We start from the raw sequence: 26234 nt of genomic DNA, 5'->3' as shown, positions 1-26234 counted from the left end.
CATGGAAAGGGTCCTTGGGCACTGGAACGGGCTGCCCGGGGAGGTGGTCAAGTCACCTTCTCTGGAGGCGTTTAAGGGACGGGTGGACGAGGTGCTGAGGGGCATGGTTTATGGAGTGTAAGGAATATTTGGACTCGATGACCCAGTGGGTCCCTTCCAACCTAGTGATTCTATGATTCTATGAACTGTGCACAATTTTTTCACAAAAGATGGATCACATTTACATCAGTGGTCTCTCTTTTTACTAACAAATAGGTGATAAAAATAATTTTTTCTTCTTTCAAAGTTTTGCTACTGAAGCCCTACATGTTTCTTTGCCGGAGAAGTATCAAGGCAATTTTAAAAAACTGTGAAAGTGTTAATATAATACTTTTTATATTATGCTGTACTTATCCTGAAGAAGGTACAGACATCTTCCTTTTCTCACAGTTAGCACTCCTTCTCCCCAGCTTTCTCAGAGTGTTTTCATGAGGCAGACTCTATGTCATCCAATTATTTCCTGAAGAAAACTAGAGAGATAAGCATTTGAAAACAGAGCCAGGACTCCAGACTTCTCTCACTGTATTAAATCACACTGATCAAAATCACAGAAAGATATAGAACAAAATTAACAGTGGGACAGAAAGAGTGGGAAATGGGAATCCCTAGATGTCATATTACGTGAGATGAGACCGTCCAATATCAAGTAAATTTATTTGGACAGAGAGGGAATTATTGGGTGTGTAATACTGATTAGCTATGTTGGAGAGACATCTTGCCAAGAAGCATGTTTTGGTCAATCTCTTTATAAAGAAGAATAGGAATGTAGGTAAAAGGTTAAATATGTGTAAGAAAAAAAAGTGCATCACTTCTCCTGTTAGCTAATCCTTGGGCATTGTCCGCATGAACCAGAGTAGTACAGTTCACTTCTGGGGAGGAGTCTGTCCCAGCTCCCATGACCGAGAGATTTCTCTCTTACCCTGATACAATGTTTGGAAGGATATTTGTTGACATGAATGAGACTGTGCATAAATGTATCTGAGATCTGAAGTCTTTAGTGCTGTTTAAGATCCTATACTGCAAAGACAGTATTTTTTTGAATGCCATATCCACTGAAAACATCTGCTTGAGGAAGATACACCAGGTCATAGATCAGACTCCAGGAAACAAATATATTGCCTATTAAATCCAGAGTCACACCATTTTTCCTTTCTTATTTAGGCACACGGATAATAGTTTGAAACCCAAAAAAAGGCTTTTAAAAATGTCTAACACACAGAGCAACCCTAATTACACTTCTTCTCAGCTTGAGACTGTGTGTGTCACTTCAGCTCGACAAGTCCTCACTACCAGCGCAGAGGAACTCTGGAAATGTTTCTCACTGCTTTGCACTCCTCTCACAAAAGTGTTTGAGCAAGCTATAAAGCAATACACAAATCATCAAGCACTCTGGTGGGGAGGCCTCGTAATTTCAGGCTGTTTGGGAGATGAGGCTGTTTGGGAGATGTTTAGAGTATCTACAGCAAACTAGAAAACAGTTCTGAAAGAGGCTTGTATAAGGCAATAAAAGCACACATCAGGTCTTTAAATAGGCAGGAGGCTCTGGGGGAGTATTTCTGCATGACCATGGACTTGTTTTATCATAAGTTTCTTCAGAAATTCCTCAGGCTTTTAACTTTACTTATGACTATCCTTTGCTTCATCGGGTTATATTTATACAGATAATTCACAGCTCTTTCAAGGCACAGCTGTCTGTAGTAAAAGTTAAAGGAAATCACCCCTGTAGGACCGTGGTCTTTGTGAGAAGGATCAAGGGGCTGTGATGAAGCAGCCAAGGGAGATACCCTCCTTTGCCTTCTGGCACAGATCTGCAGGTAGGGATTCAGGGGCTGTCCTGTGACTGTTTTGTGGGACATCTCCTGTTCTCCAATGTGCATTAGAAATCCACGTAACTCGAGCTGTAAATATTTTTTACCAGTTGGTAGCTGGGATGTACTCAGATATTATGGAATATAATGTATATATTTTTCAGATGTTGCACATTAATTAATGGGGAAGAGACTGACACTGTGCATCCTGATGAGTAAGCAAGTAAAACATGCACACCTGTGTGCATGTGAGTTTAGTAGTCAGGAGGGCAGAGCAGACAGAGACCTAGGTAGCCCTCCATGAAGAGCAGGTCGTTGCTCACCAGTCTTCCGGGGGAACTGCTTTGCTCATGCCTGGGCTCAGACTCTCAGCATCCCTCCATCCTATAGGTCCCCCTTGTTCCTGCAGCACAGAAGCTGTAGGAGACCAACGTGTAGACTCCAGAGCCAGGGGTCAACCTCCCTCTGGCCTTCCCATGTGCTACTTAGGCCAGAAATTCCCATCTGTAATGCATGAGTCACCCTAGCTTTGCCCCCTCTGACACTTTGAGTGGATGCACTGTCTCTTCAATTTGCAAAAATCTCTGATGTGTTACTAATTGCCAGTTTTGAGTGGAATTCATTAGACACATCATCAAGTGAAAAAGACTGGTATTACACCCTTTGTTATGTTAAAAGTAAAAAGTTTCTCCCCAGTAAAATGATAAAGCAGTGTTAACTTAACAAGGCCTTGCTATCACCTTCCAAATGTACTCTATCCACTGTGGGAATGATGCTCACTCTGAGAGTATATTTTGGCTAGCAAGAATCCTGTATGCCTTAGTATTATTTATATCTGTTTTTCTCCAGAGCTCTTTTTGGTCCGTATTACGATTTATGTTGTTTTTATTCCAGCTACACAGGAGATTCTTTGACGGATTACAATCCCAGCAAACTCTAACTTGAGAAGAAGAATGCCAGCTAAGAGACTTAAACCAGGCTTTTCACCATCCTGGAAAGGAACAGACTGCCAGTATTTGGAATTTTTTTAATACTCTACCTCCCTCTGGTGTTATCAGAGAGAAGTTCCTTGACAATGGGAAATCATGTACTTGCAGCTTCGATTTCCATGCTCTCGCTCCTGGCGATGATGGGAGACACAGACAGTAAAACAGACAGTTCCTTCATGATTGATTCCGACCCCAGCCGCTGTATGAGGCATCACTATGTCGACTCCATCAGCCACCCCCTGTACAAGTGTAGCTCGAAGGTAAGCATTCCCTCACCCCTTTGCAGCAAGGTTCTGCATTGGCAGTTGTTAGTTGAACCATTTTGGATTATTTTTCTCTGCACAATTCTTTTTGCTAGTAAAATCCAGCTGTGGAGACCTACAGATCGAGAGATCTGTTTGTGTACATCATAACCAGGACTGGAGAGAAAGGTTCTTGGGTTTCTCCTTGCTTTTTCAAAAGGGAAAACACACCATGATGGTAAAGCTAAGATGCAGTAAATTATAAGATTCAAAGGACCACATTGGGGTCTCAGCCACCAGCACGATGGAGACAGGCTAGTTTGGAAGTTTAGATCATCCTAGTCAACTCCTACCTTCAAGTGAGTCTTTAATTCAAATTATGTTAAATTATAACTTTCGAAGTCAAGTATGAGGATAAAGAATCAAGCTGTAAGATGGTAATGAAAAAAGAATGTGAAATAAAATTCTAACTATTTCCCCATTTGGTTTCAGGGCCTTTGTTTTCATGCAGAATGGCAGATTTCAAGCCTGAAAAATTCTGTGTCAAAATGGTTTAGCAGCTTGCACATGTAGCCTACAGTCATTTACTTCATTGCATGGAGAAAAAGAATGGGGAGAAACAATAGGAAAATCTTAGCTGTTTCTTTTCGTCTTGTCCTGATTTTTTCTGGCTGAGTTAACCTAATGCATATTCAGATGTACAGTTTCTGCTTGGACCATCCCTCTGTCCCATAGAATGTGGCTTTGCCTTTTGCACCCACATCCCTGGATTAACAAAATAGAACAACAGCCAGTGCCAACACTCTTACCAGCCCTGTGCTTGGCAAGAGAGCAATGGGAGGTGAGTGGAAGATCAGAGGCTTTTGCCGTACTGCTCTTGAGTTCTAAACAGTAAAATCACACATTAGTTGTGATTCAGAAGAGATGTTTTGTTTTGCTCTTAGCTTAGGCTAGACCTTCTTACCATCTGGGAAATATCCAGCGTTAACATACTGAACAGCAGAGATACATCTGTTTGTGCAATATTGATTTAATTGCAGTTGTCTCCAGTGTGATGCAAAAGTGAAAATGTGGGTGGTTTTTATGCCCTGGCAGGGAAGTGTTAGCAGCCCTTTCCTCCCATGGCACTTCAGATTACCCATTACACCTGAGAAGCCATAGTTGCCATGATGTCTTGGCCCAGGAGGGCGATGCCTCACCCAGCTGGTCCTCACTGTCAGGTTCCTGTACTGCCAGAGAGCAGGAGTAGCTGCAGTACATAGTATAGGTAAGAAGGTAGGTGGCCCCTGAAGGCCCTTTGGTCTCCAGGTTTAGGCACCATCCCTCTTTGCGTCTTTACAGAAGAACAAGTGACTAACAAGTGATGACTTCTCTAGGGTGGTGAGAAACGTAGAGTATAACTGACCTGGGCACACCGCCTCAGACGAAAGAAGATAAACATCACAGGTCCCAGCCCAGCTCCTGAGGCAATTTTATATGAAGGATGAAGAATGGGTCTTCTCTGACGCAGGGACAAAGGACTCTCATGTCCTGGTCTCTTCTCTTCTATGGGTCATCACCCACCCATCTCCATTCCCCAGCTGCAACAGGTTCCCCCAGCACAGCTTTGTCTCTTCTTGGTCACAAATCACGGCCAGCTCTCCGGTGGCCACCAGTACAGCCAGGCCCTCCTGTCCCCAGACCAGCCCAGAGGTAGCAGCTGTGAGGCCGCTACCCCTGCAGCCCCGGGCTCAGGGCTCTACACACTCCTGCCTGCCCCACAGTCAGTCCATGCCTCACTCCTAGCCGTGTTTTTCTTCCCTGCCCAGGTCATTGCTTCCTACACAGCCCAAGGAAAGAAGAAAGGAAGGAAAGAAAGAAGGAAACCAACTTAATTTCTTAACATCCCTAATGACAGCAAAAAACAATCAGGCCTTTAGGAGTGGGTCTGATGGAAATGAGAACAGGGAAGGCATTGTAATGAAAACCATATTGTTTCAAAACTGAGCTTTGAGAAAAAAGCTGTTGACATAAACATTTGTGGCTCTGACTGCATAAATGTTAGTGACTTTTTAAAATCAAGTCTATGATGGAAATCATGTTTGAAAGTATTATCACATTTCTTGGCTTACCGAATTCCACAACCATCTCAAGAGTACTTTTTTAGCAATACTGCAAGTTGTATGGACCTTCTCATGAAGTGGAAAATGAAAACAGTTTCCATACAAAGCAAAATAATCTTGACATTTCCTATAAAACTTTTCTGTGTTAAATTAAGTTCTTTTTTTTTTTAAGATTTCGTGGATCTGAATCATCCTGCTAGACATATGGCTTCTGTTCTGGATCTAGCATATAAACACAGCCAATATTAGACTTGCTAATGAAATTAGATGTAATGACTGATCCTATGTATATATATAGTTATAAAACATAAAGAAGTCGAAATTAGGAAGGTTCTACGAGAAGAAGCAGTGGGAATTGTGGTACCTCTTTTTTCCACCGAGTTTCCATTGTGAAGCTTGGGCTGACAAGTGATGTCAAGCAGAGAGTCTGCCTTTTTTTGGTGTGATATATTGGTTCCACTGAGCCATCCTTTTTCACTCCCTATGCTTTCCCTTCTAGTAAAGCATAAAATTACAGAAGTTAAAAATGGCTTCAGAAATTGCAAGACGTATTACATTTGCTGTCCATCTTGGTTAAAAAATGATTATGTCCACTGTGCTTCTTTGTGGAGGCTGCCAATTGTACCCACATGGGAAGTAGTTTTGTTACATTTGGAAACATCCACCCAATATAATTTAATCATTGAAATTCCTCTTGCTTGTGACCTCAGGCAGATATTGAAAACAGGTTTCCAAAGGCTTCAGAAATGTAGTCCATTATAATAATGACACAAAGGAGAGATGGAAGAAGGTTACTTGTTTCTGAAAAACAGTGTTTACCTTTGACTTCAAGGACATGTTTGTGGCAGCTCATGAGGTACTGCCTTTCCTGAACATATCGTATTCTGCATTATCTCTGTCATGGAGACCCACTCTTCTTCCATGTGCTGGATCACATTGCTGCTGCAACCAGAACCTCCTAAATTACAATATTAGCTGTCACAAGAGCTTCCTCCAGATGTGCCAGAAGTGTCCTACCGCTGACAGTCTTGCACTAAAGAATCCAGCCCAGAGAGACATGGAACAGATGAAGAAAGATTTAACAAATGTTTGAAGACATTTGCTCATGAGGCAGCTCAGAAGATTTTTCTCGATTGCCTGCTTGCAGCCAGGCTAAGGATACTGTGTGAAAGTCTGTTCTCATGCATCTCAACGAACCTGCTTTTGGGCCTCAGCTTGTTGCTGAAGAGAATGGAAAAGAGAACAATGAACACTGTTAATAACAAACCAGTTCACAACTACTGAATTTCCAGGATATGACTCAAATGATCAGAGTTAAATATTGCCTCACATTCAGGTTGCTCTCTTTTGTGGCCTTCCAAATACCTATGAGAGTGCTAACTTCTAGAAAACCTGTTCTTCCCTAGCTGTTTATACAGGTGAGACCCCTGTCCCCATGGTTCCCATGTTGTAGCATGCTGTGCTTCTGGGTCCAGCATCACAAGGTGACACACACAGGCTCACATGTGTGAGGGACAAGGGAAACTGAGAGGCACGTGTATCAGGTTATAAAGTACCCACACATTTTTACTATATATACACCCACTGTATTACTGTGCTATGCCAGCATAGCATTACTAATTATTTAGGCGATAATCTCTATTGTGCTATAGTATACGATGCAATAAGCAGCTGGTGTGATTGATTAAATGGCAAAGCAAAGCTTTTAAAGTACATGCTATTTCCAGCTCATTTGCACACCTGCCAAAATCCACTGGCGCTGTTCTGGATTTATGAGGAGGAGGAAGTTAAATTTTGCTGAAGAGTTCAGGTTAGTCCAGAAGTTTAGAAAGCAATAAAATGTGAAATCTGAAAATATTTTATCTTTCAAGCTTGACTTCATACCCATAGCACAGGGCCATTTTAAAAGTTTACACTGTAAAGCAAAACTAGAGCATAAATCCTGCACTCTGTGTAATTTTACATGATAGGAATATTGACCATACTCTTATGAAAAACTAAACAGCCAGCAGAATTTGAGATGAAAATTATTTTCTCCATAGAATAAAATATGCTTTCTAAAGACAAGGCTTGCTAAGCAACTATAAATACAGTTGCACTTTGAAGAAATACTGACTGATTTTACTTAGAAAGCTTGCTGTTTGTAAGAAATATATTCAGAGACAGATACTGGCACATCAGATAATTCTGCCCTATAATTACTCTGTTGCAGCTCCTCTGTAGTCCTTACTCTGATTCCTTGGGGATTGGTTTGTTTTTTTCCGTGGCATTGCTGAAAGTACCTGCATGCTTGCTGTAAAAACTCCTTAGGGTAACAGTACCTGAGCTACGGTTACCAGAGTAACAGTTCCAGCTCCAGAAGCAACAATCATTAGATGTCACCTCCACCATACAGCAATGTGTGCAGTCACATTTGGGCTGAAATCACAGAATTATAGAAAAATTGGTTGGAAGGGACTCTGGAGGTCCTCTGAACTTCACAAGAAGCAATCTGTGACCATAGCACATCTCTTGCATCCACCTCTGAGGAGTGTTTGGCTCCATTGTCTTTGCAACCCCAGTTGTCAGCTGCTCCTCTTCACCAAATGCTTGGGAATTGCCTGTGACAGAGCATATTCACAGCCTCGTGAATTAGCCAAAGTGGGAAACCTAACAAGACCTGTCAAGAAGTGGAAAGGAAATTAACTTTTTGAAATGCTGACTCTGCTGTCTTCCCTTCGTAATACAGGGAGGATAGCTGTATAGCTCTTGACCAGCTGCCTGCCTCTCACTATGGGACATGAGGTTTGTTCACCAGGGGACAAAAGTAGATCTTGATCTGTCAGTAATGGGGTGCTAGTGCTGTGATAATTGTCCCTTTCCCAGTTCCTTCCATACATTAGAGACACCAATTTTAAGGAGCTTGACACAGCTGATACATCTAAAGCTGGGGTGTGGCTCAGCAGTACTCTGAAATTTTCTTCTCACCATATTGTTACTAACAGCTGGAGTGTATTTGCTTATAAACAGGCAGCATCACACCAAGAGGACGATAAATTTATGCTACAAATAATGAAGGAAAACAAATTTATTGGAGAGCCACAAGAACCCATTAAACCAGGGAAAAAGATGGTACCAACCTCAGATCTTCAGCTCATGAAGACACCTTCCTTGTGATCCGTCTGTATTGATTGAAGTGTACTTGTTAATATATTAATACAATTCCAAGCAAACTGTTTAGACTGAAAGTATTCTTGGAAGATTCATTTTTAAGCACTGTACAAAGTATGTTCTTTATGGGTCATCAGTGCCTTTCCCATGGACACAGGCAGTGCTCGTATTTATAGAATCATAGAATTGTTAAGGTTGGAAAAGACCTCTAAGATCATCAAGTCCAACCATCAACACAATACCAACAAGCTTACTAACCCATGTCCTAAATCTTAACATCTACATGTTTTCTGACCTCCTCCAGGGATGGTGACTCTACCACTTACCTGGACAGCCTGTTCCAATGCCTCATCATTCTTTCAGTAAAGGAATTTTCCCTAACATTCAACCTAAACCTCCCCTTGCACAACTTGAGACTGTTTCTTCTCAACAGATCACTTCTTACTTGGGAGAAAAGAACAGCACTCACCTAGCTACAATCCCCTTTTAGGTAGTTTTCTGGGAAAACTGTAAGATATATGCAGCATGATTAAAATGTAGTTTTCTTCATTGGTCATAGAATAGACTTACATCTGTTTTACTGACTGCTTTCTCACCTGTGTCACATTTTGACCTTGTTGGGATGATATAAGAAGTTGATTCTGAAATTCGTGTAGATTAATGAGATTTAACAGATTTAGACTTACATAATATTTCATTCCCCATGGAGGTATAAGAGTTTGTTTAAACTTCTTCAACACCTCATCCCTTCTCAAGGGCGATGGCAACTGTATCTAATCACAAGATTTCCTGAGCTATAGAAGATCCTTTCCATGTTTTATATATAATTTAAGAGACTCTATTCACCTCCCCTGCCCAAACCAAAAACTTCCGTCAGCTTTCTTTCTTTAGTGCTTCCCATTGTGCAAGTTACCTTGTTCTGGTCACAGCTCAGTTGGTGACGTCAGAGAAGAGCTATGGTGCCTGGACTGCTTTTGGAAATCTCACTAGCAAAACTTTATGTTTGACAAGGAGTTCATCATGCTTACATTTTCACTGCCTTATGCTCTGCAGTGCATTTTCTACAGACACAACTGATGCGATTATATATAAAATTGCAAATACATATTCAAGGTGATTTCTGTAAAGAAGGAAGCTAGAAACTACTTTTTTAGAAGCAATAAACTGAGCATATTCTTTACATTTTTACTTCATATGTTTATATATTTGAGCATTTGAGACATTCATTAGCCCTGAAGACCAGTTCTGCTGATCTCTAGTACATACACTTAAAATGCTGGAAAATATCCAACTGAAGAATCAGTTTGGCTGATGATTTAAGGGCTTGGCTGCCACAAATCTGGGGTCAGCAAGTCACACTGTAGTTACCATGCGTGGAAAGCAGGGCTATCTGAGATCATTTGGAGCCCTCAGGTCAGCTTTCAGAAAAACAGGCCATGTTGTCCTTTTGGTATCGGTGCCTGCATCTTCACGCAGAGACTCCCTTTTCCTCCTGCTCATGTTCCCTCCTCTACTCTTTCTGAAAAGGCTTGAAGGCAACACACTGTGTGGGGCTGGGTGCCCTTGTCGAGGTGGGGAGATGCAGTAAGTGAAGAAAGACCAGCCAGACTGGAAGGAGGTACCCATCTCTTGGTGTTAGCTGTGATCTGGCAGCCGTGGTGCCATGTTTCCTAACCCATCTCTCTTCCTTCACAGATGGTGCTGCTGGCTCGCTGTGAAGGGCGCTGCAGCCAGACATCACGCTCGGAGCCTATGGTTTCTTTCAGCACCGTCCTGAAGCAGCCTTTCCGCTCCACCTGCCACTGCTGCCGGCCCCAGACCTCCAAGCTGAAGGCCATGCGGTTGCGATGCTCTGGGGGCATGCGGCTCACTGCCACATACCGCTACATCCTCTCCTGCCATTGTGAGGAGTGCAACTCCTAGGGACGTACCTGCCACAGCAGTGGGGGAATCGGGATGCTGCTCTTGGGGAAGTCTCCCAAGAGGTAACTCAAGGTGAGGCTGACGCTTCCAGTGTACGATTGCAGCGAGGACAGGACTAACCAGGTTGGATTGGATCTGAGAGCTGTATATCCTGGGGCTCTGGATGGTGCCAGTACTGAAGTGTGGGCTGTGACAAAGGTGAAAACATGAGGACTTGTTTAAAGAAGCCTTTTTTTTTTTTTTTTTTTTTTTTTGTGAGTTTCTTCTTTTTCAGGTTCAGCTCTGACTACAGAGAGGTGTTTTTACTTTAGGCCAATGGCAGCAAGGGGAAAGAGTGGGAGGTCAGCCGAATGACAGCACTGCACTCTGGAAGTTGGCATTCAGACAGAGGTTGGGCATCAGTTCCCACCTACAAACTCTGAAACTATCAATTTATTCTTAGTCTCCTAATTATACTGGCCTTCAAAACAAACTTTCTTGTTGGCAAGGGTTATCTGTTACAGATCTAGCAGCCAAGTGCTGGATAACTTTAACTGTACTTTAACAGAAATTACAAATAAATCATTGAAAAGTGAACTGGATATGAAATGTAGCGCTGGGGACTACCCAGCCCTAGCCAGCTAAAGTGATTATTCACAATGTACAGCATCAGAGTTCAGTGGCTCAGTGACTCTTGAGAAGTTAAAAGTCATGAGACTCATAGTTCCCCTCTAAAAGCTTGGAAACGTGACATCATTGAAATGCTAAAAACTAATCAAAGATTAAAATGACTTGTACTAAATGGAGTCTTTTCTTAATTTGGGTAGACCTGTTGGTGTACAGAGCTAGAGGCACCAAATAATGACCAAACCTAGGACTTACTTTCTTCTATAACTCTTAAACCATTGAGTGAGTGCCATTTTGCTTTTTAAAGACAGGAAATCCCAAACACAAGGAAATCACACTGACACGCCCATAGGAAGTTTAAGGCAGAGTCTGAGTCCCAGCATTGTCTACTGGATCACAAAGGCTGTGTTTCAATTTACCTAATGATCTGCTACCTGGGGATAGATCTGGCGTCCTCGTAGACTCTCCATCCAGCTTGGCATCTGCTTGGGGAACGTGCAGCTCTCGGCTGGGTCATATATCCACACATCCTTTTTGTGCACACAAGGATTTAGGAGGCGATGGCAGAGTTAGCATGAACTAGCCCAGATCTCATTTGAAGGTGAAGCTATCCCATAGCCAGGGTCTCAGAGGTCCTGCAGAGAAGGGGTATCCAGCACCTCTCTGTAAGAAGCAAGTGAGGCCATAGGCTGCTTTCCCCTGTAGGATCATTGCAGAAAGAAATGCCCTGAGGAGCTGAATGAATTGCAGTGGTAGATAGAGTGAGTCTCTAGAATAACAAAGGATCTCAAGTTTTGGAATAATATTTGTAGATATATTCTGTCCCTCCTCCATTAACATGACTTTTTAGGAAGGTTCAGTCATAGTCTCTTGTGACTGCAAGGAAACAACATAATGTATTACTGTTCTTATCTTCTTAAATGGCAATATATCCAGTCAGTCAGCAATATGTCTGTGGTGTTCATATAAACTCATGTGAGATATTTTTTGATAGAAGTCATGGAAGTGTCAGGAACATCTTTGCCGTGTAAGGATTCAGAGTCAGGGCAGTTTCTACCCCACACTAGTCCCTGTGTGTGATGTCCCATGGTTGTTGTCTGAGACAGGGCAGAGCAGCTCCCCTGGACATCAGTGTCTGGTAGAGCCTAGTGGTATAGAGGGGAATCCCTACCCAAGCCCAGTGTTCCGTCCTTCTGTGCAGTGTCATTCAGTCTGTCTGCTTCAAATGCCATATGCAGCAGCTCAAGGATGCATACTAATATTGTAGGGGATCCTTGAGGTCAACTAAGAAGGACAGTCATCCTGTGGTCTGCACAGGAGTTATTGTGGCTGCTCAAAGCCAGATTCCTGTGCCGCTGTCTCCTCATGGCAAATATGAATGGGATCTGAAGTCAGCCAGGTGACAGGTACTGGCCTTGCAAGCCATATCTTAGAGCTGGATCGATGTCAGTCAGAAGTGGAAAATAACAGCAGGCTAGCACACTCACAGACACCATTTAGAGAGGTTTGTGGTACATGGGAAGGACTGCCACTGACTTGGAGATGGCCAGCTTTCAACAACATACAACTGTGGGCAAATAAAAGGGTCAATTAAACTGTTAGAAGCTGATGGGCTCAGATTAAAATGTCAAAACTGAGAGTGATGGGCCCCAGTGAGCTCATTAGACACCACTCATTGTTTCAATGCTGTCAGTCATTCTTTCCACATTTGATGCATGGGCTGAACATCAAAGAGTGAACGAAGGGAGTGTGAGCCGGGTATTATCACCAAGGTACTTTATACGAAAGATCATACGCATGTCCCCTTTCTAATCTCTTTCAACCTCTAGCATCTAAAAATCCCATTATCCAAAAAAGTGCCACCCATTACTGTTAGTTATATATAGAAAATTCCAGTCTTCATTGGAAACGTCAGCAATACTTCAATAACCAAACAACTACACTGCAAAATATGCATGACCTCTAAGTGTGGGTATAGTGACGGCTGCACGCAAGCAATGCTATGCAGTTATCTAAGGAAAGGGGAATGTTTTAAGGGTAATTGCTATATCCAGCACCACCCCTGGTCCTGGGTCATGCTGCTGCTGGCCTTCTCTGCTGGTGCAAAATAGGATGCCAGGGGCCCATGAAACAAAATTTAGGTGATGATTTGAGGTTCTCCTACATGGCTGCAGGATGTGACAGAGCAGCAGGGGCCCAATTGTGGTCTTCTGGTGAGCAGAGACTATGCCTGAGCCAATTTAGAAAGAAAAAGAATGTTTATAGTGAGAGAAGATCTTGGCTAAGTGTTTATTCCCACATCCTCTCGCTATCACAGTGCCAGAGCTATAATTGCTCAAACTGGTCTCTCAGAAGATATTTGTGTTTCAACAAAAGATTTTTTTTTAACTTCTCACACCACACATTCCTTCCACTTTTACTTGGTTTCTCTAATGAAATCATCACCTTGTGACCACAAAGGTTGTTGCCAGGTATAAACACTGAGGTAAATTCAACATTATCTAATCTATATGTTGAGTTGAATAAATGCACGGAAGTAATATAAACAGAAATTATGAATGACAAGACAAAACATACTTGTAAAGAGGTAGAACTGGATATTAAACAATAAATCAAAGTTTTAAATTCTCCTCTTGTCTTTGTCAGGCAATCTTTGTATTAATATTTAAGAAAAAGTGGAAATATTCTTCAAAACCAAATGCCCCGAAGTCAGTTATAAATCCATATTTTAATACTTTTTTATCAGTATTTTAGGCAACTAATGACTTGTGTGTGTGAATGACACACACAAGTGATACCCATGTTAAAATCCAGGAGGCATATTGAAGCAAAAGTAAATGAAGCTTCAGGTAAAAACTACAGGCTATGGCTTGTGGTCAGGAAGAGTCTAAATGAGGCTTGGAGATGAAACAGCTTCCTGATTTCTTAGTTTGCCACCACTCTGGATGCTTAAGCTCTGTTTCTCAGGTCACTGTTTAAGTGCTACTTAAACTGAACAACAAGGGCAATGTCTGCTTTTCCAGATAATTTTATGGGGCTTTTTTTTTACTAAAGCATCCTCTCACTGGGACTCAAATGAGAAGGTCTTGTCCTTTTTTTCTCTTGTAGCACCTCACCCTTCAGACACCATTTTCCCTTACAGACGGGCTGTTTCGGCTGTAACTATACTGTGGTTACACAAGATAAGATGTGATACAGACTTTTGATTGTCACCACCCTATGCCCTCTTTACTTTTTACACAATTTCTGAGCTGGGTCTAGCTCTGCCTCCAAAATGACTGATACTCGAGAAAAAAATTGGAAAACCATTTCCCCTGGAAGCATCAATCCCCAACTCATAACAAATGGGGGTCAAATCCGCTGTTCGAGTGGAGGAAGGCCTGGAATCAGTCTCCACTGTGTCTGGTGAACACGCTGCTATGCAGGAGCTGTGCAAAGGGGAGGTAGTGCAACAACCAAAGTGGCTGTCGCTAAGCGCAATGCAATCTGAATGAGCTAAGCGTGCTCTGAGCATTGGCAGAAAAATTAGGCTGCTCTTTGGACTTGAGTTTTCTGTATGCCAAAAAAATATTTACACAGATGCAAGTTCCCAGGTAGTTCTTGTAAGAAAGGCAGAGAGAATCTCCAATAGTCACATTGTCTTCCATCTAAAACCCTGAGGGTGAAAACGTCCCAGGCAGGTGTTTGAGTGTATCAGAAATTAGATTTGCAGAATTCACACAAACAATACTGAAAAGACATTGAAAATATTTCAAGTATTGAAATGACATGCTGACTGCCCGGTTTGGTCTTTGACAATGAAATAAACATGCTTTTGCAGAAGTCGGAATGGTAATCAGCCCCTTATCTTTATTAAGGAGCAGTTTTTGTTACTATTAGAGGTAGGACCTTTTGTACTTTTTGCTATGTTCCCTGTGCATATGTGTATGTACATATATGCAAAAAACACGTCTCTGCTTCACAGACATCTCTCTTCAGCCTCACAGCCTTCTACTGCTTCCTGAGGCCCTGGTAACTGGAGAGGAGCAAAGACTTCTCCTAGACCCCTTCCACTGCTCTTGGAAAGCACCACCTGTTGCAAGACGGGCAAAATTTAGAGGTGGCCTGAATCTCTCATCATTCTCCTGAAGTAAGACATCACAGTAAGAGCACAAATCCACATAAGACCTTCAGCTGACTGTTCAAATACAGCCCTCTGTGGTCACATCAGTAGTTACTTGCTGGAGCCAAATAAATATCCTAGCCATGATCTTCTGCTACTCTTCATATAAAAGAGATCAAGATGATCCCATATGAAGCTACATGTTTATATTTAGTATTTTAATACGTAATTTTATGAGTCTTTTATTTTTTAAATTGCAGACTCTCCCAATTCTTGTTTCCATCCATTTAGGGTTTCAACAAAGAGAATTATTGGCATTTTAACAACATTGTTTTATCGTGTTTTGAAACTGTGCCATTCCTCATCTCTGGAATTACATTTAAAAGTGTAGTCCTTTTCTACAGACTGTGACTATGGGAAAATACATCAGAGAACGAAATGCAGCAGAGGATGCTTAGGGGAATTAAAACACCTTATTCTACTCTTTGATGAAAGGATAGGAGGGAATTTTCTTTAACTAAAGGGATCCCATGATTAATACTTAATTGAATTAAATGAACTCTGAGTGGGACTTTTCAAGAGCCTCACCGCTGACTTAACTCCATTTTTATACATACCAAAGGAGAGCAATCAGTAACTTCAGTGAGAACAGGCACTGGCCAGCACTGTAAAGTCTCCTGCCTGAGGGAAATTGAAGAGGCAAGGAGGAAAGAGAGGAGGAAGGATCCAGTTCTGCAATGCACCTGCTCAGGATATTGGCAGTCCTCAGGTTCAGATGTTCACAAGTCAGCTGCTGTTAACTGGGGAAAATTCAGAGTTATGCTTATTTAAGTTTTATTCATCCCTTTCGCCTGCCCTGCTTCTCCTCCTCCTGCACCTCTAACACATGGAAACAATCATGCTGTTGGGATTCCACCGCTAATGTCAGACTCATCACCACACTGTTACGAACAGAGCTTGTCCCCACACTTCCAGTAAACGTGAATGGGGTGCTGGGAGAAGAAACCTGTGACCTGCTGCCGCAAGACTGTGCAGGCTTAAACCCAATTCTAATTTTATGTGAGCTAGATGTAGTCAAACATTATCACTCCAGGGACTAGAGTTACTACTGCCTTGCATATTTAATTCTCTTTGATGTGCAACAGGGTCCCAACACTGGGGGAAGCCATCTCTGTGCTTCCTAATTTCTCCCCTGTGGTTTCTTTGTTTACATTTGCTGCTGCCTTTAAAGCCTTGAGCAATGAGGAGCCCGTAGTCCACCTCCCTTCCTCCACACTCCAACTTGGAAATAGCCTCATGAGGAAAACACATGCAACCTCCTCCTCTGTACTGAAGACTTCTTTCCTCTTTTCTATCTCGTTTCAAAGATTGAATGATGTGCTAATTCTTTCTTTCCATCTGCAGGCACCATAGAGTCCAGAACATTTGGCCTATCTATTTTGTGGCCTGGTGTTGGAAACTCAGTAATGACTATGTTGTGGTTATTTTCCTGAAAATGTAACAATAGATACAGGTGCAGGTCTGTGTATGTGCATAGACACACACATATGTGCGTGCACACACACACACAGAGGGGTGAAGCTGTGTTTACTTTGGGAGGGGAGAAGCCATAGCTTATAGCCTTGACAACCACAGTTTTGTGGGAAATGATTTATATTGCAATCTTTCATTAAGATATGAGAGAAAGATACTGAGACATGCTCAAATCTGCTCTTATATATTCATAAATGTATTTCTATGCATTTAGACCTCAATACTGCCATTGCTATCACACAAAACAACTGCACAAATGGCCTTGAATGCAATAAAATAAAAGGTGATGAATACAAAATGATGCCAGGTCAGCAGCACACTTGTCTGCAAAGAGTATTTACTGACTGCTCGTGCGTTTTGCTGAGTAACCTCTTTTTCCCAGGAGGTGGAGCAGACCGTGCTCCCTCTTCTCTTCCTGGGAGAGAGCTGCGGCTGGGGCTGAGCCTTTAGGTGGAGCTCCCGTACAGCGCTTCAGCTCCTGCTGGGCACAGCTGACCTGGCCCAGCCCTGCAAGGGGAGAGTCAGGAAAGCACAACTGGTTCTCTGATTTCCACAGCTCAGATTAGTAGCCAGGTTCATTAGAAGCTTAGTTTGTATCAGAAATAGTGTGTCACCATTCCTGGAGGTATTTAAAAGATGTGTAGATGTGGCGCTTGATGGTTTAGTGGTGAACTTGGCAGTGTTAGATTTGAATGTTGTACTTGGTGATCTTAAAGGTATTTTCCAACCTAAATGATTGTATGATTCTAAGCTGAAAAATGTTTTCTTTCAAAAGTTGTTTAAACATGCCTTTTTCTCCTGTGTCCGTGGTGTTGACTGTTGCACCTGGGACATAAAGCTGCCAGTGGATCCAGCTTGGCTAGGCTACGTTACCAGGGCTGAAGTTGTTTGCATATGGCTACTACTCCCAGGATGAGTATGGTATCGGAGGGTCTTTGTGTAGGGTCACACAGCCAAGGAATCTCCCTTCAGGTCTACCTTGCTTCCCAGTCTAAAAGAATCCCATGGACCTTCAGCTCCAGAATGAGATATAGCATGGCCCACGAGCACAGGACAATGGATGCATCTGGCACATCTTGCTGCATGACTGCAGAAGGCTGTGTTGGGTTGTGGAATGGGGAGAGTAGTACAAAGGCTGTGTGATTGGGAGCGGGACTATTGCACAAGCAAAGCACAGGGGAAAGTGTGAAGAAGGGGGTTTATATGCTAAGTTTTGTGCTCAGCAAGGCAAATTTGGCAAGTTTCTATCAACTGCAGTGTGTGGTTCCTAGCTCTCCCATCCCTTCTGTGAGATCTGGCAGGCTGTTAAGTTGGCAGAAATAAGTGGAAGAAAGCTTTGTGTTAGCAGAAAACCCCAAATCAGTGGCCTGTGATTAAGTATCATGTGAGGGCTTGCAATTTTGTCTAACAAAGCCAAGCTTGTAAAAACTCTAAAAGGGATATCAGGCATCAGACGCAGGGCCTGTGTCACTTCAGGAGGATGAAGAATGTGAGTGTCCTTGAGAATACCAGGAGATACCTCTAGACAGCAGAAGAGGACAGGAATGATCCTTAAGCCTTCAAAACGTGAAAAGACAAACCCACCACATTCTATGAAGCAAGGCCAAGTGCAAGGACCTGCACCTGGTTCAGGGCAATCTACAGTTTCAGTACAGGATGGGGGGTGATGTGATTGAGGGCAGTTCTATGGAGAAGGACTTGTGGGTGCTGATTGATAAGCTTGACATGAGCTGGCAATCTGTGCTTGCAGCCCAGAAGGCCAACTGCATCCTGGGCTGCATCAAAAGAAGCGTGACCAGCAGGTCGAGGGGGGTGATTCTGGCCCTCTATTCCTCTCTTGCGAGGCCCTGCCTGGAGTATTTTGTCCAGTTCTGAAATCCTCAACATAAGAAGGTTATGGAACTGTTGGAATGGGTCCAGAGGAGGGCTACAACGATGACCAGAGGTCTGGAGCACCTCTGCTATGAGGACAGGCTGAGAGAGCTGGTGTTGTTCAGCCTGGAGAAGAGAAGGCTCCGAGAAGACCTTATAGCGATCTTCCAGTAACTGAAGGGGTTACAAGAAAGCTGAGGAGGGACTTTTTATGAGGGCATGCAGTTGTAGGAATAGGAGGAACAGCTATAAATTGGAGAGGGGAAGATTTAATTAGATATAAGGAGGAAATTCTTCACTATGAGCATGGTGAGGCACTGGAACAGGTTACCCAGGGAAGTTGTGGATGCCCCATACCTGCAAGTGTTCAAGGCCAGGTTGGATGGGGCCTTTAAGCAGCCTGTTCTAGTGGGAGGTGTCTCTGCCCATTGCAGGGGTGTTGGAAGAGAACGATATTTAGCGTCCCTTCCAACTCAAACCGTTCTATGTTCCTATGCATCTATGAATATTACACCATACTCATGCAAGAGTCTGACATAATCATAAATCTTGCCCACCATATTTTTACACTCCCATGCTTCTTGGGATGAGAAAGTGTCTGGGCAGCAAACCTTTACAAAAGCAACTTTACACTGAGGGTGTCCTGCTGCCAGCTGTGGGATGGTAAGGATCTTGCATAGATACCAAAGAGGGGTCAAGAGGTGCCAAATGCCCTGTTGAAGTCCTGGCAGTGACCAGAAAGGTTAGATATATAACAGTGGCACCTAGCTTGCTGCCCCAGGGCTGAACTAAAAAGTGAGCTTAGAGTGAGCCTGGGCTGTGGGATCAGTATGCCTCTCCAGTGCTGCAGCTGGAGTGGTAATGTATGTTAAGAACAGAGTTGCTCTAATACTCTTGCTATTTCATGACATTTCATGAAATACCATGATTGTGAGCTCTTGCTCCTTCTTGCATTTAAAATAAGTTGACGTGAGGTTTGGTCAGAGACCAAAGAAGGTTGATATTGCCAGTCTACACCAGTTTTGGCCAGGAGAGTCTTTCTTATGTTATCTGAGTTTATGCAGCGGAGCCACTAAAGAGGAAGCAAAGTTCAGATATTCAGTTAGCAGCCAAGGCTTTTAAAGAGCAGATATTGTCATCCACCTTCAGCTTCATAGTTACATGATATTTAAGTCTTTACAGCTGAGAATCAGTGACAGGTAAAAGAGGAGATGTAAAGTGATGCCTCCAAGAAAGGACTGAAGGACTGTCTACAATCATGCTGCGGGCAAAAGAGAGTACAGAAGGGCAAGAGGCAGTTTGAAAAAGAAAAAAAAGGAAAATAGAAGCTAAATCTAAGCCAGACAGGCTTTATAATTCTGCAACCTGTGGAGTTACTCTTCTTTCTTACTTTAGTGTGTGCTTCTTTCAGTTGAATTCAGACAATCCCTGGTCTTTTTCTCTACTTGTGGAACAATAAAACCCTGATGGTTTTGAGTATCTGTAAAATAGCAAATTGTTTGTTGAGCCGTTTTCCAGACAAAACTTCAACAGCTGAAACTACAGCTTTACCAAAAAATCCTTCCCCATTTTGTGGTCTCCCACACCAGTATCTAGACCTCCCTGCCATGTATGCAATAAGTTTTGATAGGAAATCAAGTTATAAAGGAAACAAATTTTAACAATGTTGCTGATGCATGTTTCTCATTCTGTTATTTATTTTCCTCCCCAGTACCTTGTTTTTTTTCCACAGGATAAAGTTCAATTACCATAAATGTAAGCAACATTAGTAGTTTAAGATAATCTTGTAGGTCAGGATTAGGAAGACACACTACCCCTTTCACATGACAGATCACACCTCACCTCACACAACTCACCTCACTAGACATTAGCGTATATCTCTGGGTGAGCTGAGTAGCCTTCTAGACTGAACTGACTGTCCTGACTAGATGCCCATGAATTATAACAGGAGGTTAGACACCTATTGCATAGGTAGACGTGGCCTCTCCAGTCTTAATCCACAAGCTGAATCAACCTACTATTTCTTTCCTCAAAAAAAAGAAGCAATTCCATTACTGTAATTTATTTATTTGCTATAATTCATATCGCAGACAGAGTCACAGGTGCAGATCAATATACTGTACACACACACACAAAAAAAAGGACTATTTTAACCCAGGTATAACTGCACAGCAGCTGTGGAGATCAATAGGAATGACAGGGATGCCCTTAACATAGCGTAGTGATATCCTCACAAATAAAATAAGGAAACACAGTCTAGATGGAGCTTCTGAGAGATGAGTAGCAGCTACCCTCAGAGAGTAGCTACTAGTAAACACTATCAAAATGGGAGATTACATTAGTTGGGGCACTCCATTTTTTCACCGATGACTGAGTTGATGGAATAGGGAGGATGCTTTTGGTATTGGCATGTGACATTAAGCAATAGGGACTAAAAATACAAATTAGTATTCAAAGGAATCCTGACAAATTGCAGGTACTGCCTAATGTAAACAGATTGGAGACCTGAATGATGCAGAGGATGGGATAGAATAATCAGCCTTAGAAATACATACATTCACCAGGAGAAGACATAGTGATTTAGGTGGGTCACATCAGAGCATAGGTCACTAATATCACGTTGTTCTGAGAAAGATAAATGCAATACCAGGAGGCATCATGAGGTACCTGAAGCAATCCTTCCACATTATTCAGCATCAGTGAGGGTTCAGCTGGAACAGCGTGTTCAGTTTAGAGCTCAAGAAAGATGTTCACTGACTAGAGAAAATATAGGAGAGAAATTCAAATAATCAGAGGGCATGAAAACTTAACCTATAAGAAAGAATCAAAAGAAGTGTCTTGTATAACCTATAGAATAGAAGGCTGAGGAAAAATCTGCTGAAAATGTTAAAATATGCAAAGAGCAGCTGCAGGGATCAGATTCCTAATATCCATAATGAAGAAAAGCATTCTTAAAGAGAAGAAGAAGATAATGAAGAACTACAAAAGACTACAGTAGGTGGCTGTTAAGAGATATCCTTAGGTGCCTTTAGGAACAGTTTATATAAATGCTTAGGTATAGTCAACCCTACCTGCAGACAGTGCAGTGAATTAGATGATCTCCTCAGGTCTCCTTCTATGCCCCTGGGTGTAGCAGTGTGTCATAACAATTTTGGCATAATATCTTTCTCTTGGCTAAGTTCATGATGCATGACCTTTGAGGACAGGGTTAAAAAAAAAAAAATTGTGCTGCTAAACTAAGCAGAGGAGGCCAAGGCATGCATCCTCATTGCAGGTACTGCCACAGAAATATTATGTCAAAGTGATTCTCTGCTCAGGAAGCAGAAAAGGAGAATCATTTGCAAGCTGCTCTTGAAACCGAGCTAAAAAGACAGCAGAGCTGCAACATTCTGAGAAAGCAAATATACCGTGAATTCATTTCAAGTAATAGGACAGCCTGCAGAAGGCTGGCAGCATTTGGCTTGTGAAAGTGTAGGCTAAGGTAGCCTATTTGTTCTGACTGTTGTTTGGAAAGAGGAAATTCAGCTTTAGCTTGCAGCTGTGAGCATGAGCTCTCAGTGCCTGTTGCAGATGCCTGTAAATCTGAGACAGATTTAACCCAATGTTCTGAACTCTCTGCATGTGCTTTTACCCTCTTCCCCCCAACTTTTTCTCTCTAAGAATGATTTGATTCCGTTGCTCCTGGTTTACATTTTCTACTCCTGTTCCTGTTTATACTCTGCACTTTCCAAAGACCTTAAAATGCTTGTCATGTAGCCAGGTGGCTTAGAAATCTCTTGAGGTTTGGTCCTTGACACAGCCAGCAGCACTGCTAATCCTTCCTTACTATAATGCTCCAGCAATAAATAGATATGCTACTGGTCTAAAGTACAGTGTCAAGGCCATAAGAAATAAGATGTCTTTTTTTTGAATAAATGAACAGACTTAGGCTTTAGAGCTGTGAAGATACATAGGAAGGGGGATGGCCAAAGGCAGGGAAAATGGTGGTTCGAAGCCTCATAAAGCAGCCCAAGAAAAAGTATTTTGAGGTGAGAAGATAGTGGTGGGACACAGACTAACTACAATGCAAAAAAAAGATGTAAATGCTAGTTCCATAAAAAACAGGCACACAACTACACTGACTGTCAGGGCACCCATCTCCTGGGAGTTTCTGTTAATTACTAAGGCCAAAAATTAAGTGAAGATGCACAAGGAACCTCAGCTTTTCCCTGAATGAGTTTCGCTGTGTGTATGCTTCTGCTAAAGCATTATAGCTCTAAGATCCCACTTCAGGAGGCTCCTGGGCAGGTTCACTGACTTCTTGTAGCACAGTATCACCTTTTACTATCTTCAGTTTTCACGAGAACTGATTAAAGTCAGTACTTACACTTTGAAAAAGAGCCAATTATCTTTCCTCCTTCTCTCACCCCACATCCCATCCCATCCTATCCCATCCCACCCTTCATCAACCCCATCTGAAGTGGGTTATGTTTGGTATGTTTTATCTGTGCTTCTGGAACAGCTGACTTTCAACTGAAGCAACACTGAAATGCTCTCTCCTGAATTTTAAGACAAGCTAGAGAGGAAAAAAAAAAAGCAAAGAAACCAACCACAAAACAAGACTTTCAGTTGCACCAAGAAGGAGCAAAGCCCAATTCCTCATCCTCTGGATTCAGCAAAGTAGCTCATGATACAATATAAAGACGTGCGACACAATGTGAGGTTTTTTTCTGGTTCTATTGTTTGTGACATTTCTGCACTGACAGACAGCAGCAAGAGCCTGCTGGACACCAGCTCCTCTGCTGCCTTTCAACATCCACAGCAATGACCAGCTCCATGTTGCCTGATGTTTAGGACCATCCAACTGTATCTTACAGGCTGATTGGTGTGTGAGAGGCAGCATGGAAATAGGATGATTGTGGAGAGCTCTTCTCTTTTATGTATGAAGTGTAAATCCTTCAGTCACAAAGAGATTGCAGTTACAGAGTCTGCTGGGGAACAAAAACCCATTATGGCTCATGAACGTGTATGACCTGTGGACGGTGTTGGACCGTAAGTATGATCTGGAAGATGACCAGTGTCAACAAGGAGATAGGGTGACATTATCGTGGTTTATTTGAGGATTACTTAATCTGTAATCTATCTTGATATCACTGAGGTTATGAACCTTCTGGAGAAGTATACACCAGCCAGTAGAATGCTTTGCCTCTATCTAATTTAATTGCAATGGCCTTTTCAAATGTCAGCTCTGAAAAATTTTCTCCATTGAAATCTAAGTACAGGACATGTTCAGGCTCTGAGTCTTCACAGGACTACAATAATAACCAGAGCATAATTTTCAATTGTGTTCTGAGCTGTCGTTCTGATTTTGTTGGATTATGAATCATCATTGAGTATCAGACAAATCTACCAAAGCTAGACATGTAGATGAAAAACTAACCTTATTGCTGATAAAACTCGAGATTTTCCATTTTTCTGCTTTATGCATTCTTCTGTCACTTTCATTATAAATAAAAATGTCTTCTCAGTCTCCTGGCAGGCAACATATGTGCTTCTCCTCTCCTTCCCTCTCTCTCAGGGACAGATACTTTGATGGGAGCATGATTAGATACTGGAAAAAGGAGATGAATCTTGCTAGAACAGAATCAATGTGAAGAGAATGTAATAAAAGACCACATTGTTCACATGAAAAAGAACAGTTACTTCATAACATAGCAGAGACATATCACCTTTTTGCTTGGTAGTTCAAAAGCAAATAGTGACAATACAGTTTGTCTTACATTGAACACTGAACAAAATGCTAACAAGATGAAATAGCTATCGAATAATAAGGCCTGTGATCAAAACTGTTAATCTTATGATATTCCTCTTCTGTATTTAGTTCTGTTAAAAATATTTACAAAGAGTTCCTCTTGTGGAACACTAATAATGCTGAAATACAACTAAAATTGCTACCGCCTATGACTAATATTAATACAGGATAGGATGGGGCTAATGCTAGCTGCAGCTCTCCTTTGATATAAATGATATGATGCCACGTGTGCAGCATGCATGAATTTTAAAATATAGCTTTTATCTAGAAGTGCTGGAAGTATTTCTTTACAATAAAACATTTAAGTTCTATGCTATTTCTGACATACGCATTTCATATCAGCCAAAGACAGACATTTATGAACAGAAAAGCCTTCTTTTTTAAAACATCTCTAATCATAATTAAACCAATTCTTTTCAGAAAGAATGTTGTCCCATACTTAAGAATTAATGACATAAATTTTATGATGTGTCCTCAGACTTTATTATCAATTTATATTTTACTTTTACTTCTCCATAACATCCAGAGATTATGGAGTATGAAGTTCTTTGCTTGGTGATTTTCAGGCAGCCATGCATCTTCAGCACAGTGATGGTGATGATCATTTGCAAAGTACTTGCCATAATCTCGCAGAACACCATGCTTTGAAGACAAACAGTTGCTTGGAGTTCATTTACAGGGTACAAATAATAATTTACTTTAAAATTCAGAATGACATTATTTGGTGGCTAATAAGCAACACCATTCCCTCTGGAATAAGTCCTTGTTCAGGATGCATTTTACATTTGGTGGAATGATAAAGACCAGCAGGCTATGAATGTTGGAAACTGTTTTAAAGAAATTACACAGTTACTGCCCATGACATCATATTACCTAACACTGGTCATTTGGGGAAGGCTTATTCTGAATGCATAGTGACATCTTAGGACACAAACCTTGGAGCTGTGTACCAACATCCTTAAGTTTAAAGAGGTCCTCAAATCCAACAGTGAGTGCCCCAGCCACATAAGACTTACTGTATGCCTGCAGGATGATCCACAAAGGAACTGTGCTGTGGGTCTGCAGAATCCCAGCTTACATTTGTTCAAACATGTCCTATTCACAGGTACCACACCTGTTTCTGCAGTCATTGGTCAACACTTATCTGGAGCTCAGGACACCTTGCATAGGCTGTTATCATGATACTTTCCAGAGAAGAGTGAAAACAAATTACAGGTATTCCTAATGAAGAGATTAATTAACATCAAACAGCTGTCACAACCATATTCCACGTCTGAATCATGAAATGTCACTACATACATTCCTCAACAATTCCTGTGCCAATATTTTCCTCTCTTAACTTCCTATTGTGAAAAGTCCTTACTCTAAGCTTTACTTGCACTTCCCTGTGTACTGTTCATTGCCAAAGCCTTGTATATCTGCAACCTCTTTTTCAAGTTTTCATAGCAAAGAACTGTGAAAGTAGGTATAGCGTATTACAATAAGATGAGAACAAGACCTGAAATTTAACAACACAGTTTAGAAAGCACAAATACTATTGATTTTGCAAAGGTTTATGCAAATGAAAACATGACATGGAATATTCCAGGTGTGATCTTGGGAGAAATAAATCGAACTTTTAGACAGAGCAGAGCTCCTTGGAAGGAGTCTGTTGTGGTTTGAGGCATGACTTCTATCTCCCTTCTCATTCAGAGTGGCCAGCAAGACTGTTCAAGTCAACAACAGCACTAATTTTGCTGAGTTCCTCTACACCTCCTTAGGCCAAAGTCTCACTGTTTCCTCACATGGTTTAGCGGTGTGTTTAGTATCAGCATTGGCTGAAATAGCATGAATGTAAATGCTGTCCTGGCTTCAAGAGGCTTCTGTGGCCCTCAGATCAACAGGGAGTTCCTGTGAGATGCATGAGTTTTATGTCTGACCTTTTGATCAACCTGAGTAAATACAGACATCACTGGCCAGCCCAGCTCTGCAACTGTTTGTAATAGCACTGAACCCAGAAGACCATTTTATGTATAGTGACTTCCTAAGGGCATGGAAACGGTGCTGGCTTTCCTCAGGAGACAGATCAAAGGCAGAG

At 41.9% G+C, this 26234-nt stretch overlaps 1 protein-coding gene across 3 annotated transcripts in view; it reads left to right on the top strand.

Annotated features, from left to right (window-relative positions):
- Positions 1–24383, top strand: part of NDP (norrin cystine knot growth factor NDP) — a 50299-nt gene extending 25916 nt beyond the window's left edge. For all 3 annotated transcript variants that reach the window (XM_054086145.1, XM_009560898.2, XM_054086151.1), the window contains 2 exons: positions 2742–3096; positions 10026–24383. In XM_054086145.1, the coding sequence (XP_053942120.1) occupies positions 2923–3096; positions 10026–10253 (402 nt within the window). In that variant the 5' untranslated portion in view covers positions 2742–2922 and the 3' untranslated portion in view covers positions 10254–24383. The remainder of the gene's footprint in view (positions 1–2741; positions 3097–10025) is intronic.
- Positions 24384–26234: the final 1851 nt, after the last annotated feature.

Source organism: Cuculus canorus, chromosome 1 (genome assembly GCF_017976375.1).
Source record: "Cuculus canorus isolate bCucCan1 chromosome 1, bCucCan1.pri, whole genome shotgun sequence".
In the NCBI taxonomy this organism is placed as follows: domain Eukaryota; kingdom Metazoa; phylum Chordata; class Aves; order Cuculiformes; family Cuculidae; genus Cuculus; species Cuculus canorus.
Note: the sequence above shows the minus strand (reverse complement) of the source record. Positions and strands in the feature narration are given on the sequence as shown.